The sequence below is a fragment of the Chanos chanos genome, chromosome 15, assembly GCF_902362185.1.
Source record: "Chanos chanos chromosome 15, fChaCha1.1, whole genome shotgun sequence".
In the NCBI taxonomy this organism is placed as follows: domain Eukaryota; kingdom Metazoa; phylum Chordata; class Actinopteri; order Gonorynchiformes; family Chanidae; genus Chanos; species Chanos chanos.
This window is the reverse complement of record NC_044509.1, coordinates 14,865,770-14,882,365: the sequence shown is the minus strand read 5'-3', so window position 1 is coordinate 14,882,365 and position 16,596 is coordinate 14,865,770. Positions and strand designations below refer to the sequence as shown.

The following is a 16,596-nucleotide window of genomic DNA, read 5'->3' as shown; positions in this document are numbered from 1 at the left end:
GTCCTTGGGCAAGCTGAGACAAGTCGAGAACTCGGGGAATGATGCAGAGGCGTGGAAACGAGAGGTGAGTTAGCCCAAGGTTCGGAGGTAAACACAAAGAAACGCAGACACATTCTTGGCGCCAATCCCGTGATAACTGGAAGGAGAGAAGGGGGGGGGGGCTCGCAAACCCACTCTGCTCTTATAAACCAGAGCTCGGCGAGAAGGTCATTAATAAATAAATGATAAAATGAATGAATTATTGATTTGTGTGTGTGCAAAAGAGAGAGAGAGAGAGAAAAAGAGAGAGAGAGAAAGAGAGAGAGAGAGAGAGAGAGAGAGAGAAAGAGAGAGAGAGAGAGAGCAAACGGTGACAGTAAGTCTCAGTGTGTTAGCATGTAATTAGTGATTAGTCATGCTTACCCATGACTCCTCCTCTTCTGAAATTAAGAACCAACTGAAATTTTCAACCTACAGCTGAAATTTAGTTATGATTAGAGCCTGTGAAAAATCTCTTTGTCTTTATTACAACATTACTGGGGGAATTTCAGAACCCCCCCCCCAAATTAAGAGAATGCCCTATTTAAATTCTGTAGACCATGTACTCCGTGGATTGTGTGGTAAACTTCAGTAAATGGTAGAATTTACAGGCTGGCTTCAAACCAGTCGTGGACAGGAAGCGTAAAGACGACTTGTTCTGTCCACTGTATGGTATGTTTGCTTTCATACAGCAGCGAGGTCACATCCTAAACACTGTGTTCTGGACACAACTAAAAGCTTTTAGAGAGAATGTGAACCATCCTTCCATCTCATCCTGCAGTGAGTGTCACTTTGTAGGCAGGAGACGTCGCCCTGCTTAATGCACCACCCTGGAGAGACACAACCGTAGATGGGGGGGAGAAAGAGAACGAGAGAGAGAAAGAGAGAGAGAGAGAGAGAGAGAGAGAGAGATACAGTTTCCTTGGCTACCACTCTGCTGCTCACGTATCTGACTGACATCATGTATTTTCCCTCTTTTGCTCCTTCTCTTTCTTTCTCTCTCTCTCTCTCTCTCTCTCTCTCTCTCTCTCTCATTTTTTCTGTCCTTTCTTCCTCTCTAACCTATTAACTCGTTTGTCTATAGCTCTCTGTTTAAGTAGCTTGGGGCAACACACATACCAGAGTGTATGGAAACAGGGAGCGATGACTGCTTCCTATCCGTTTCCATTTTTTTTTTTAATAATGCAAATGCTAAATAGCTTAGATAACTGTGGAAAAATATTAATAGGCAATGTACTGAATGTTTTCTCTTGTTGTGCTGGCTGTTTTGCCTCACTGCTCCGTTTGAAAACAGTTAAATCACCGGTCTGTCGATCAGTAAGTCTTTTGATCCTTTTCTCTGTCTGTCTGTCTGTCTGTCTGTCTGTCTGTCAGCCTCCTCTATGCATTTTTTTGGTCTTTCACTGTCTATCTGTTCTAGCTGTCTGTCTGTCTGTCTGTCCATCCGTCCGTCTGTCTGTCTGTCTGTCTGTCTGTCTGTCTGTCTCTGTGGATGGACAGTATGTACCTGTCTGTCTGACCATATCTGATGTGTGTCTGGGAGCTGACAGGAGGCTCTTGCCCGGAGAGCTTTGTTCTTTTGTTTCTGCCCCTGCCTGATGACTCACTCTCCTTGGCTGCACTCTTGATTGACAGAGCCAGAGCTGTCATATCCGCTCCTGGTCGTCCAATGTCCCTACATACCTCCGTTTTACCTTAACATACACACACACACACACACACACACACACACACACACACACACACACACACATGTGACTTCATCCACTCTTTGATGCTGCCTCAACATGACACCAACAGGGGAACTGTCTATCTGAATATATAGCAGGAAATCGTATGCTCGTATGAAAGAGAGCTAAGAGTCAAAAAATTTCTCTCTCTCTCTCTCGCTCTCTCTCTCTCCTTGTCTATCTCTCTCTCTCTCTCTCTCTCCCTCTCTCTCTCTCTCTCTCTCTCTCTCTTCCTCTTCTGTCTCCTTCTCTCTAACACATACACAAACACACAATTTGTGTCACTTTCATCTCAGGATGTGACCAATTATCTGGAGTTACCATTTGTAAAAAAAAAAGTCAAATGAAATAAAGAAAGAAAAAAGAAAAGAAAAGAAAAAAAACTTCAGCGCAACATTCCCCTCCAGACCAGACGCTTTGCAGTCTCACTGTAGTCTTTTCAGATCTCTCACCTCAGACTTGCTCTGAAGCAGACAAAGGCACCTCTCTAATGGCTGAATTTTTCACTGTGTGAGTGGGTGGTTGAATATAACTGTCTGGGTGCATTAAACCCATGCGGGAGTTTCACTATGGGCATATTCTTCCTCACAATAATTTTTGTCTCTTGAGCAACGGCAGAGGAAAAAAAAAAACTATTTCAGGTCACCGTTATACGAGCACAATATGATTCTGCCTCTGGCTGACAGAGAAAAGAGGACATATACAGAACAGCAATAACTCAAGTGCCAAGGTGAGAGCGAGAGAGAGAGAGAGAGATTATTTCATTCTTAACCCAGAGCAAATACATAAACATAACAAATGTAATAATGAACAAATGAGTGTCTGCGTTAATAATCCAAGTCTTCCACTTTAGTATTAGGACAAGAGAGATCTGAAGATTAATAAAAGACCACGTTCAGTTCATCAGACAAAAGTGTGAAGCTAAGACTGTCGTTTCTGCTTTTTCTGTTTTCTTTTCTTTTCTTTGTCTCCCTGGACCAACAACAAAAGCAATTTGCAAGCTTTTGTGTTTTAACAATGTGTGTGTGTGTATAATCAAACATGAATGTTTGTGTATTTGTATGTGTGTGCGTGTGTGTGTGCGCGCGCACACGCACATGCATGCACGCATATAAATGTACATGCATATTTGTGTGTCTGTGTGCATCTGTGTGAGTGTGTGTGAGTGCATGTAGAGAGAGAAAGAGAGGGAAGGCAGGGGAGAGACTGTGTGTTTCCTTAGCTCTGAGCAGTGCTTGGGCTCTCCTCTTTAATCTGCCGAGCTCTGAGGCCCAGTTCATCTCTCCTGCCCTGGTCCAGTATTTCCCAGACGGAGATACAGCAAAGCAACCTGCTTTCTATTTTCAAAGCCCTCTTCCATACGAACACCTTCATAATGAAATAGCCTGGAAAGGTACCTCAGAAAAAACTATAACTGCCTCTCTCTCTCTCTCTCTCTCTCTCTCTCTCTCTCTCTCTCTCTCTCTCTCTCTGTTTGTGTGTGTGTGTGTGTAGAATTTCATCATAAAATCCTTTGGTAAATCTCATTCTTTTTTTTTTTTTTTTCGTCCGTCCATCTACAATGCGCCAAAGAAACCAAAATAAAACCTGTTCTGTGTCTGCATGGGCCGGCGGTCTTCCCATCTCATTCCCCAGCTGATGAGAATCTTCCCTGGCAGATGTGGCCCATTACACAGAACACATGGTGTGTGAAACAAACACTCGTGCACTCTGGACCCTGAACCAGGAGGGGACGAAGCTAACCAGGGTACAGCTGTCTGATCAAGCCTGTGTGGAGATCGCAGACTCTACGTCAGGGAAGGACAAGCTGAGTTAGAACAGGGTGTTCAAACAATCTTTAGGCTCAAAGAAACCCAAAGTAACTCAAAGAAGCATCAAGCTCCCGGCGAAACCTGATTGGTTGGTCTCCTAAACCGGAGACTCCTGTCTCACGCGTGGATATGGAAAGGAACTGAAAAATAAAAAGCATCAAAAATAGAACACGGCAGTTGTGACAGAAAAACCACAAGGGACACTATAAACCACAATACCACACAAACTTGTTTGGTTATGGGCCCAGATGTGTGTAAATCAGACAGAAACACACAGGACTGCTATGCCTGGTACCGCCAACCTCTCAGAGATGGTTGCACTAGAGAGAGCTCATCACCTTAAACTCTGATATCAGCCACTCATCTCCTGAGACCATTTTCAAGCTGTTCTTCATTTTTTTCTCTCTCTCCCTTTCCTTGGTAATTCAGTGCAGTAATGTAAAGTGGTGAGAGAGAGACAGAGAGAGAGAGAGAGAGAGAGAGAGAGAGAGAGAGAGAGAGAGAAGCGACGAGTAGCGGTGTTTGCCTTGCGTCGTGCACCGTTCAGCCGTGCTGCTGTTCTTTGTGTAAGGGTCTTTAGTTATTCCCTGCACAGGCACAGAGAGTAGTCACTGCACTGGCCTGTCAGTCAAAACCCACGCGCTCTAAGCGAACATGGGCTGTGGGCGAATGCTTGGCAGAACGCTATTTTAAAACTGTTTTCCACAGGGCTTTCTTCCACCTGTTTGGACAGAGAAGGATTCTCCCTCAGGTCTGACCGCTGTGATGCTTCAGAAAGAGTGTATATGTAATGAAACTGGAAAACCTGAAAACAGTGGTGCTTTCATAGCTACTATAAAAAAAAATGGTACGCAGAGAGGCTGAAATGGGTGTCTCTGAAATATCACTGAACTCAATGTGAGGGTTTACTGATAAGTACTCTCTCTCTCTCTCTCTCTCTGTCTCCCCCCCCCTCCCTCTCCCCCTCACTCTCTCTCTCTCTCCCTCGCTCTCTCTCTCTCCCTCGCTCTCTCTGTCACCTCCACCAGTCATGTTAGGCATTTGTGAGCACACACTGAGAACTGTTCCTTCGACAAACTCCTTGAATGTCAACTAAGCCTCTGAGGTGCTGCTGGGGGTTCTGGCCAGAGTGCGTCAGCTTGTCCACCTGCAGGCCACTTCTGTTCCTCCACTGAATGTGGCCAATTACTCCTCTTCGTCACCTCTCCTCTTCTCTTCTCTTCTCTTCTCTTCTCTTCTCTTCTCTTCTCTCCTCTCCTTTCTTCCAGAAGAAAAGACAAATGTCTGTCTCCATTATTTTTCACACCCAGAACCAGCACACACCCACAGACCTTATGAGTTACCCTGAAAGAGGAATGGAAACCAGCCAGCGTAAATGCCGACGTGTTTGTATTCCCAATCAAATGTGTCCTTTGGTCATTTGAAAACATGTGCATCCATACAGAATTATCTTTCTTCTAGAGAAGTAGTTTGAAATGATAGAATGAGAGGGATGTGGACTTAGTAAAATAAGACAGTGGTTTATTGTTTTCATGTAAATTTATTGGCAGCTGTGGTAATCTGAATAGAACACTGTTGCTTTTGTTTGTTTAATCCAGTAGTTACAGAAATATGGACAACTGAACAAAGGTAATAGTGAGATTACAGTAGTGTATGCAAACATGATGCTGGGTAGATGAAGAAAATGAAAAGCTCAGTGAACTATGATCTGTCACTGACTGTAGTGCAGAGCAGCAGAGGAGCAACAAGAGGCAAGAGTTTAATTCACACAAAACATCATCCTGAACACAGCCGTCTACAACATGGGTGTGAACAGATGGAAAAAGGGTGAGACACCAATACACACGCACACACACACACACACACAGACAGACATCCCTCTGCGATAGTTATTGTTTTATGTTGTCTGTGAATGCCTTATAAATTTCTGTATCAAAACTTTTATCAAGACTTCAGACACAGCCTGAAGGAAACCAACCCCCCCCCAAAAAAATCATATCCTCTTTCCATGAATTTCAGCACACTCTTTTGTCTGTTTTCCACCGCCTTCTCTCAATTGTGATGTGCAATTGAACAGTAAGTCTGTTGAAAAGGAGGAGAATCCCTGTTTTGCTGTGCCATTGTAGGATTGGTTTCCTATGACACTTCTCTTATGTAACGGTGGTTGATTCTTAGTAGAACTCAGAACTGATTCACTCTATTCTAAGAACGATGTGAAGAAAGACCTAGTTAGAAACTCTCTGCTCGGTGCACTGTTCTGGGAGCTGCTGTTGAGCCACTCTCAGGCATACAGTATAACCGCCATAAGATGATACACAGGCGTGGGTATGACGCCCTCAATTACTTCTTCCAATCAACTGGAGTGCACCGTTGTATAGATTAAAAACAGCGTGTGAATGAGTTTGTGTGTGTGTGTGTGTGTGTGTGTGTGTGTGCGCGCGAGCATTTGTGAAAGAGATATTTATATCAGCACACGATAACAATCCATACTTCTCGGTTAGGGTTTTCCAGTTTTTGATTACAATATTAAATACGAAATAATGACGCAAATTACTATGATGATGATGAAGATGATGATGATAGTGATGATTTTGTTGATTGCACCTGTCGTTACTATTCATATCTGTGGCCGCACGTGCTTTCACCGCCTGGTCATTACCACCTCTGAACAGTTAACCAGAGCCTCAACACGCAGGCGCTGTGAACAGTACTGCAGACAGGGGGCGTCAACATGGCGCCCTGAGAACGACAACAGTAGCCTGAGACTGCATCGTTTGCTGGTTGACATCAGGAGGAGAGAGGGAAGAATAGCAAGGGGAGTACCATTCCGCTAAGCTTCGAGAAAAACATATCTGCGAGTTGCCGTATGCATCCTTCTGCACAGTCGAGAGGATAAGGTGGAATTGCGGTTTAAAGGAGAAGTGCCTCATTTCAGTTTATCTAGAATTTTCTGTTTTCGTCCTATTTGATGCTTTTACACAGTCGTTGGTGATACAAAGCAGGTGAGACCGAGGCGGCCGCTCCTCCAGGATTCGGGCGGAAATGTCGACCGAGAAGCCGGTTTCAGCACCGAGTTCCGCCTCGCTCACAGACCGTGAGGCTCCACCGGGTCTTGGGCAGCAAGTCCTAACAGGTTCTGTTACCGGGGAGATGATGGTGTCTGGATCAGGCTCAGTGGTTCTGCCGGCTGGGGTAATCAACCCCTCGGTTCCGATCCGGAATATCAAGATGAAATTCGCTGTACTCATCGGTCTTATCCAGGTCGGGGAGGTTAGCAACAGAGATATCGTCGAGACCGTTCTCAATCTGGTAAGCCTGGTCCCCACAGACCTTCACAGAATTGTTTGTCCGTCGTCTAAGTCCCATGTTTATTAAAAATGCTTTTACCTTCTTGCTGTAGTGCTGAAAGGTGATGTAATCTGTGTTCAGGTTGATTTGCAAAACTATACCCCATATCTAAAAAAAAAAACGGGTTAAAACAGTCAAACAAAGGAACTAAAGCATAAAGGCAAACTACGAAATATCCCTTTGAGAAATTAGGTAGGGTCTTGAAGCCTTTTGTTGACATCACAATCGGCTTGTGGTTGCAGCGATTTCTGATTGGGAAAAAAAGAGGACAGCGCATGAAAATGCGTATGATGTGGTCATTTTATCCTATTGTCATAAGCTATTATTTACCATTTTGCCCCCCCCCCCCTTAAACAACATATGAACGAGATTGAAAAAAAAAACGGGGGTTACATTATATGAGCACGCGGGCCTGTAACAATGACTTGCCAAATAGGGCATGATCAACAGAACATTTCTATTTTCCTTAAATGATGAATTCGTTCAAAATGTAAGCGCCACGCGATTACAGTAGTCGTACACTCATTGTACATTAACCGGCTTTGTATTTTCTGAGGACAGTGAGCCGTTGTACTATTACATTATAAGAATGTAGCCCGGTCAATGTGTACCAGCCGCTATCTTAAGGAATCTGGTCGCGGTTTTCATTGAATTATTTCGCGTGTTACAGAGGCGTAAAGGTTTCATATGTCTTGAGAAAATGTTTCACTGACCCCTAATCGTAGGCACCTGTTCTTTTGTAACCAGCGGGGTTGTATAATTGTTGGCATTATGAAGGCTGCTGTAGCCCAGATGGCTTTCAGGTTCTTTTGGAGGCAGGAGGCAGGAGACAGGCCACAAGCAAGCAAATAGTGGTAGATTAATCGTGGTTTTTAAACGAGTGCTAACTCTAGTTATGAAACGGCTTAGAAAAACGTATTAACACAGATTCAGTAATGCGCGCTGTGAAAGGTGGGAGGGATGTGCACTCCCTGCTAAAAGACCACCCTTTATTGTGTAGCGACATATTTCTTTTCAATTTCAATAGTCTAGGGCTGTCCAGGACAGGCCAGCGATCGTAGTACAAGCAGACTGCGCATATGCATACGTTAAACAGGTTTATTATCGTTCATTTGTTTTCCAGTCACATTTCGTGCTCGCTGCGGCCATAAGGCGATTTTCACGTTAACAGATGACGTTGGTCAACATCATTTAGAAAGTCCCCGTTTAGATCATTCAGTTGGCAATGTTTCAGAAATATGCCAGTCTCTTGTTCTCATAAAGATCTCCCTGACAAACCCCGTCGCGTGGATGTTGCAGCAGTTCCCCCTGCTGACTTGTTCATTGCGCATGGATGCAGGGTTGCTGTGCCGTCTCCGGCGGGGGAGCGCTGTGCATGTGGAAGCAGGTGGCGGTGGAGGGGGGTGGGGGATGCTGCAGTGGTGATGTGCTCAGAAACCACCAGCCGCCGACAAGAATGAACCAACGGGGCCCATAGAAAGTAAGCGTCGTTATGGACGTGGACCGGCTAGACTTTGAAGACTGCCGTAAGGGTTGAGGAGAAAAGGAGGGGGGAAAAGGTTTAATCAGTGATGCGATGTATTACTGTAGGTGGGGTAGATCTTATGTATTATTCAAACGTGTCTGAAACCGCAGCTTGTAGTCAAGCACGGGATTATCGATCGACGCTGAACGTTACTGAGGGGAGCAGATGTATCGACGGCCTTAATTAATTGGCTATTCTGTACAGCCGTGATGAGCACTCCACTCTGATGACGTGAATTCATATAAGTATAAAATTATATTAATCAGTGAGGCAATTCTGATTAAGTGTTTCCTAATATGGATAGTCTAACGCTTAACTGCACTGTGTGACAGAGTTGTGATTGCACAATTTGGTGAACTGAAGGCTGTTTCTGGGTCTGAGTCCTATTTTTATGTGGGCTGTTGTTCAGGGTTAACTTCAAACACCCTCACTGGGTAGTTGTGACATTCTTACTGAACTCAATTTGAAATGTCCTCAACCTGATGGCCTTATTATGGAATGCCAATCCCTCCCCCACCTTAAAAGAAAAAAAGAGAAAGAAAAAGACTGTAGGAGGAGGTGCGGATGGAGAGAAGGATGTGCAGTAATATGGCTGAAAGATGAGAGAGAGAGAGAGAGAGAGAGTCCTTTGACCTCCGTGATAAGTTGTCAGCACAATTCCCCTAAGGACACCCCTCCCTTATGTGCTCAGTTAAACACACACACACACACACACACACACACACACACACACACACACACAATTCTGGGCTTATAAGTAGCGATGAGAATGAGAATAAAAAATATAGGACATTATATAGTATTATAAAGTAATATATAACAATCCGTAAAAGATACGTTTTAGAGGTTTAAGTCACTCTATGTTACAGTGCTAACCATTTCAGACCAATAACAAAACCTCTCTCTTTTTTCTGTCTCTGATAGGATTCAAAATCAAAACATTAGCCTCTTTAATCTAAGAGTAAGCATCTCTGAGACTGGATTATTTGCTTCCTCTCTATAGGCTGCAGGCTAAGTGTGCCGTCCTAAATAAATATTAGGAATGTCAAAGCAGGCCACATATCTTGGCTCTCACTAACGTTCACTGGCTGTGTGAACTCCCATTTCTGACAAGGGAGAAATTATATTTTGTTACTGCAGGGATATATGGTTCATTTGAACTAAATTTACATCTTGTGCGGTTCTGAATAGGTTGTCTGTCCTATTTAAAAAGAAAATGAAACATTTTGGGTTGTTCTGGTATTTTTTTAACTGTTGTCTGTGTTATTTAAATACACTGGGAAAGGACTAGAGGATCACACAGTCTGTCTGGAACAAAGAGACATTTATAAATTGGTTGTATTTAGCTCCTTATGCCAAGATCAAATTGATATTGTGTTAGTGTCTCTCATGACCCTCAGAACAGTGTTGGGTTTTAAGCTACGGCCCAAGACTATTTTGAAATAACCTTCCACACAAACAGTTTCTTAGTTCATGTGGCCGTAGTCGCCACAAGACCAACCAGAAAGTTCGCTACTCACTACCATCAGCTTCAGCGTACCGTTTGCATATGTTCTCTGAGTGTCTGGAAGGCGAAGGGGTGTCCTTCTTCCTAAACCATTCCATGAAAACGCACCCTGCGTCATATCAGGGCCAGCAGAAGCCCTCACTGTGGGAAACAAGCACTCAGGCCCGAAGCTTTCTGTTGCCATGCGTCATGCACACGTTGGTCATCTTGTTCAGAATAGGTTAAAGGATGACTCATCTGACCACATGACTTTTTCCACTGTTCTGTAGACTACTGTCTATGTTCATTGCACCACTTTGCTAACAAATGTGCATTTTCCCCTGTTGTTGTTGTTGTTTTTTTTTTTTTTCTGTTTCACTGATGGGCGGCACGGTGGCGCAGTGGATAGCGCTGTCGCCTCACAGCAAGAAGGTCTCGGGTTCGATTCCCGGCCGGGCGGCCAGAGTCCTTTCTGTGTGGAGTTTGCATGTTCTCCCCGTGTCTGCGTGGGTTTCCTCCGGGAGCTCCGGTTTCCTCCCACAGTCCAAAGACATGCAGGTTAGGTGAATTGGAGACACTAAATTGTCCCTAGGTATGATTGTGTGTGTGAGTGTGATTGTCTGTGTGTCTGCCCTGCGATGGACTGGCGACCTGTCCAGGGTGTTTCCCCGCCTTTCGCCCTGTGACCGCTGGGATAGGCTCCAGCAACCCCCGCGACCCTAGTTAGGATTAAGCGGCTTAGATAGTGAGTGAGTGAGTGAGTGTTTCACTGATGGGTTTATTCACTGGAAACGGATCCCAGTCTCCCTCTCTGTGAGGGTTCTGGATGGAGCGCTCTTGATGAAACTGCCAGCTCATGCCTCAGATTCACATTGGTAGTTGAGTGAATCAGGGTGGGTCATTTGGTTAGCCTGGCAACTCAGACCAGTGCATGGACGGGGTAAATGGAGGAACACACAGCTGCCACTGGTTGATAATGTGTTTTGCTCAGCTCTGCTCTGTGTGAGACATCAGTACGTTAAGCAGTCTTTATCACGGAAGCTCCTACCAATCGTATGCCAACCATCACTGTTCCCTCAAAGTCACTCAGATGGGGTTTTTTTTTTGTTTTTTTTTTTTATGGCTGTGGTAACCAAACTAGTGAGTGACTGAGTCTGGCAAGCATTTATATACATGTCCTATAGCATGATGGATGATGAAGGCCTTAATGAAGTCAGGAACTGCACACGTGACAGCATTTGCCGTAATGACACTGCTGTGCCCCCTGATTTACCAGGTGTTTCCTTTATTTTGGCAATTAACCGAATGCGCTCGTAGAATTCTGGTAGCGGATGATGAATGTGCTTCACTTTTTTACAGTGGTTTGGTTGAGAATAAGGTTGATGAATAGCTAAAACCAATTAGATGAGAAAGTAAGCCACGCCGGTGCGGAGGGATAACAAGGCTAACCTCATTACAGTTATATGAATCGGGTACAGTGGCCGTAACATCAGAGTGACTGATTCATTGCGCTCGGTGGTTTTCTGACAAGCATTTGTCCCCCATTAGAAGCCATACAGTCCCCACTTATATTAGATATGCAGACTAGTGTATTTTCGAAAATTCGATCTGTCTTTTCTTTTTTTTCCTTTCTTCTGCACACACACACACACACACACACACACACACACACACTCAACCGTATACACAGACTACCGCTGCGAGCCTGACGTTGAGAACCCTCTTGCCATTTGCGAAGCATCACTGTTACCATGGAAACCACACCAAGGGATTTTGCCACTTGCATCCCACCATACCAACTGTTGTCATCTGTTTCCGGCCTGCTCCATCAATATCAGGACGAGAACAAACAAGAAAAGCTGAGGACAGAATTGACTTTTATCCGGAGACAGAGAGAGGAGCCATAGGAGCATGTTTGGATCAGACACATTTCATCTTAAAAGAAGTGAAATGCTAAAGCAAACAAGAAAAAAGAACGAACGACGTGTTTTTTGTTTTCGGTGTATTTTTATATGTGTACATTTAATTTTGTGTTGGTTTACAAAGACATGGTTGGCCTCGTTAAAACTGTCTAAAATAAAAGATGAGTACAGTTGTGTGTATGAGTTGATCCTGAAGATGCATGACATCGTCAAACAGGTCAAGAAACAGGAATTTCTGAAGGACCTTTACACACACACACACACACACACACACACACACTCTCTCTCTCTCTCTCTGTTTCGGTCTTTCTCTCTCTCCTTCTCCTCTTTTTTCCTTCTTTCTTGTGATGGCATAGTGACAGTCTTTCTCAGGGAGTGCTTCATTATTCTCCTCCAGGCCATGTAGAGTAGCCAAGGTCAGGACGGCACACACCGGGTCCTTAGCCAAGATCTCGCAGTCAGCACAAATATGCTTTAGAGAAGGGGACAACACAGTCAACTGAAAGCCCACTCTGCCTCTCTCCAGCCTCCTTCCTGACAATGCAGAGGAAATATGGGAGAGTATAAAAATAGCCTGCAACAACCAGATAAGCCTGCATAATCAATTAATTATTCATTTCCATCGCAAGGATCCACGCAGATGTGGCAGTAGCTAATGAAAGCAAGGCGACGGTTAATTCTCTTTACCTCCAGCCAAAAAAAAAAAAAAAAAGAAAGAAAACCCGTGATCTGAAGCTCGTTAATGAAAGGTAGTGGTCTTAACCTGTTTGGTCTCTTACTTTGTTCCGGTGCCGTCTCAGTTGACGGTTAAACATTAATCTGCATTAATTTTGTAATCTGAGACTGAACCAGTAGGGAAGTATTCACTTTGTATCCCCAAGCTTGATACCTGTTTATTAAAAGACCCGGTCTTGTCAGACATGCAATGGATAGGCTGTCTGGTGTGTCATCTTTCATTACTGACCAGTAGCCTTCATTTGTTGGTAATGCAGAGGAACTGCCATTGGAGGAGCCATTGGAGTCGTTTGCATACCAAACTGCTATTTTGTTCAGTCTCAAGATTTACAGTAAGCATACCAGATCAGGTGTAAGAGGATGTCTTCAGGAGATCAAACTGACTGATCCAATTGATACATAAAATGAACAAGACCAGTGGGGGAAAAAAAACCCCCATGGATTTTGGACCATCATGTATGCTCTCACACTGACTGAACTGTACCTCCATTCCAGTCTGTGACACATTACAGATCCCACCCCCCCTGAAAGGCACACACTGTATGTCAGATTTAATGGGGGGAAGATAAGATGTTTCAAGTGGCTGGCCATCTGCAGGTTTCACACCCTACTGAGCTGATCTTTTAACCTGAAACTGACAGGGAGGGGGGGTGGGGGGGCTGTGGCTTTGTCTAGTCATCATCCTAGTACATCTCTGCACGCGTCTCCTGTCCCGTATAACACACGCGTATTTGAAAGGGCCCCTAGTATTTGAGGCACTTCACTCCTCGGCAAGACCGGCCTTTTTTTTTTTTTTTTTATTACTTGGAGGACTGACACTTCTGTGCCCAGTTTCCATTTATCCCCCTATTTGAAATGAGTTTTCGTTCACTTTGACAGCTTTTCAGCGGCGAGCGTGAGACCTCCTCTGAGCGAGATGGGGGGGGGGGGGGGTCCCTTTACGCTTCTTTTTTTTTTTTTTTTTTTTGGCCGCCCACGCCTCGGCCTCCGATATTACATTCTGACATGCTCTCAAAGCGCCATCCGGTAATGCTTCCGTCCGAGTCATTCTCATAAACATTCCTTTTGGATCAGTATTTAACACCTCCACTCCACTGGTGTGTGTCAGATATGACACGGGCGTGATAGATCAATGCTATTGAGAGCTCCCAACCAACTCAGCTGACACTTCTCCATAGTGTGACATGGGAATAGGAACAGTGTGTTGACTAGCGCGCGTGCTTGCGTGCTCTTTCTTTTGTGTTGTGGAGAGATTTATCCCTTTTCAGCCCAGTGCATAGTGTTCATTTCCCGTCATCTTCCATGAGTCTCTCCATGGCATCGCATGGCACTGGACACGTGCTCTGTGAGACTGAGGCTAATGCATACGTCCTTCAACGTGTGTCACTGTGTTTTTTCACGTCACAAGTTGTACGGCATCACAAGGCAGCGTAAAGCCCTTGAAGGGGATTGTCGTTCACACAGAAATGCACATGTTCACACAGGTGTTTGATGGACTGTGAGCGCCGTGGAACAGGGAGTGAGAGGCAGACTAAACCTGCACCAAACCCCTTCCTCTGAGGTCACTTTCTGTGGACCTCCAGACCAGTTGGCGTCGCCGGGAATCGAACCCCGAATCTGAATTATGCTGCCTCAGCCGCATGCTCCACTTGGTGCTACTTCTCTTAAGAGCCATGTTCACCATTCTTGTCTGTAGTTCAGTGCCTTAGTGTCCAGAGCTTCTTCAGAAAAGGCTTACTCTTATCTCGGTGAAGGAGGAGTGTGCTTCACTCTATGCTTAACCTCTCACAGGGCGATGAAAGCTGTCGTAAGCCCGATAACGTGTTATTACGTGGACAGATATCTGACCCCTCCCTATACTCTTAACTAGACAGAGTCCTGAAGAGAATTTCCCATTGGCCCTGCATGAATACCCAGGCTTTTGAAAATTTTGGAAATTGTGTATTTGGTAACATCAATATTGAAAGTCGTTTTGTAAATATACTGTGGTCTTGATGAGTCTTAGCTGAAGCTAATGGCCGTCAGCCTAGGTTTATTACCAATTCAGTTTTAGCCTGAATAATTTTCGCCGCTAATTTATTTATTTATTTATTTTTCGTACCACACATATTCAAATGAATTTGTAATGCAGACTAATAAGACCAAACTTCAGGCTGAACAAAGGATGAGAAATAATAGTACGATTACTGTCATTCACACCGTACTGTATTAAAACTATACTAAAAATGATTCATTATTGGTTTTCTTTTCTTTTCTTTTCTATTCCTGCTGAGCTGTCACAGTTCTGAATAAGAGGACAAGACCTCTATTAACGGATATAGTCTTGGCTCTTGAATGGAAGGTGTAGGACTGTAGGGTTAAAGGCCACGGGAGAGAGAGGGTCCGGACCAATTTACTCCTTTGTGTCTTTGTGTACTGATTTTAAAACATCCCCTCTTACTTCTCTCTGATTATTCAATCTGGATGTTTCTGGAAGGATAAGTGAGATCACCTTGCTGCAAGGTCAGAGTATCTGCAAAATGAACACAGGTGGAATGGAATTTTCGCAGAGAGGGGATGAGTCTAAGAAAAGAGGATGCAGAATGAGAGAGAGAGACGGAGAGAGAGAGATGCAGTGGTCACAAGAAAGAGTGCTTTAATGACACGTATGAGGAAAAGAGAAGCAAGATGAGTTGGAAATACTGCCTGAAGCGCACGGGAGGAAGTACTCACAGTTTAGTTTATCAGTAACCTTAGAGAAAATTTCTGAAGCAAAGTGCTGTTTTTCATAGGAGCTCTAATAAGAAGTTCTGCTTTTATACCGGTCACATCTTCCGCCATCTTCGGTGTCTTTTCTGCCTTCTGCCTTGGGATGAAGAGCAAACACACTGAGCAGAGCGCTAGACACACACACAAAAAAACCCCCCCTAAAACTGAAAATAAATGATTCAGGTTCCCAGGTATGAGCTTTGTCTCTGTGCGAGTCTGATGAAGGAGTTAATGCCTTATCCAATTAGCACATCAAAAAAGAGAAAGAAAAGAAAAACAGATGCTGTTTGCACAACACCTCAGTTGCAAAAGTTATGTTGGCAAGTGCAGGAAGAGAATAAACCAAACAAAAAAGAAAGGAAAAAAAAAATTACAGTAACTCAGCAGAACTTGAGTATTTTTCTCCTGCACACAGAGACCCCTGCGAATACTTGTGGAGAGCTTCGCTCTGTGATGTTTTATTCTGTCTGACAACATGTTGAGAAGTTTGTGATTAAATTATGTACAAGGCCTCTTTAGTCTCTCTTTGGATGTACGTTTACCATCTGTTTAAGGGGTATATCGTGTGCTTTCAGAGGCAACCAAAGTTACCTCATAAGCATCGTTTCAAAGCAAAATTGCCGTGTTTACTGTCCTTTTCCGGTTTCTCATTTTGTTACTGAACTGTTGGTCTTTGTGGTCTTAAAGTAGAGTCTCACTGTTCTTCGTTCTTGGTAGAAATGGTGGAGTAGACGTCACAACCAAATCTGGATTTTGTCAAATAAAGCTCTTTCTATCCCACATATTGAACAAAGTTGATACTATTTAGCTCAGACGTCTAATACAGGCAGAAATGTCGAAATCATTCAGTCTGAGTCTCAAAAGTCCGGCTCTTACAAGCTTAGAGAAGCTCAGAGTTCTGGAGTTTGGTTGGATGAGCAGCGCTGGGTTGGATGGGAAAAAAAATTGTTAGTGTCAGGGGGGCATTCATCATTTCAGACTTAAAAAAAAAAATCTGAGTTTCATGCCTCTTAGCTTGTTTCTGAACATAATATTTTTTTAGGGGGGTTGGGGGTGGAGGAGGGTTTCTATCTTTGGAAGGCCCTTTTGTTCGATATCAAGTAAAGTTCATGAATTCCAGCTGGATCTCTCACCGCTTCAAGATATCACATGAAGACAAGTAGCAGAGGCCTCTGAAGAACATTTAAGAGCTCGCAAGCCCATAGTGACGTTCGTTAATGGGTTGTTTTTACTTTATATTAATCACTTAATCAGGCCAAAAGCACCCCCCACC

At 44.1% G+C, this 16,596-nt stretch overlaps 1 protein-coding gene across 4 annotated transcripts in view; it reads left to right on the top strand.

Annotated features, from left to right (window-relative positions):
• Positions 1–6,601: 6,601 nt before the first annotated feature.
• Positions 6,602–16,596, top strand: part of nbeaa (neurobeachin a) — a 104,148-nt gene continuing 94,153 nt past the window's right edge. For all 4 annotated transcript variants that reach the window (XM_030792372.1, XM_030792373.1, XM_030792371.1 and 1 more), the window contains exon 1: positions 6,602–6,868. In XM_030792372.1, the coding sequence (XP_030648232.1) occupies positions 6,602–6,868 (267 nt within the window). The remainder of the gene's footprint in view (positions 6,869–16,596) is intronic.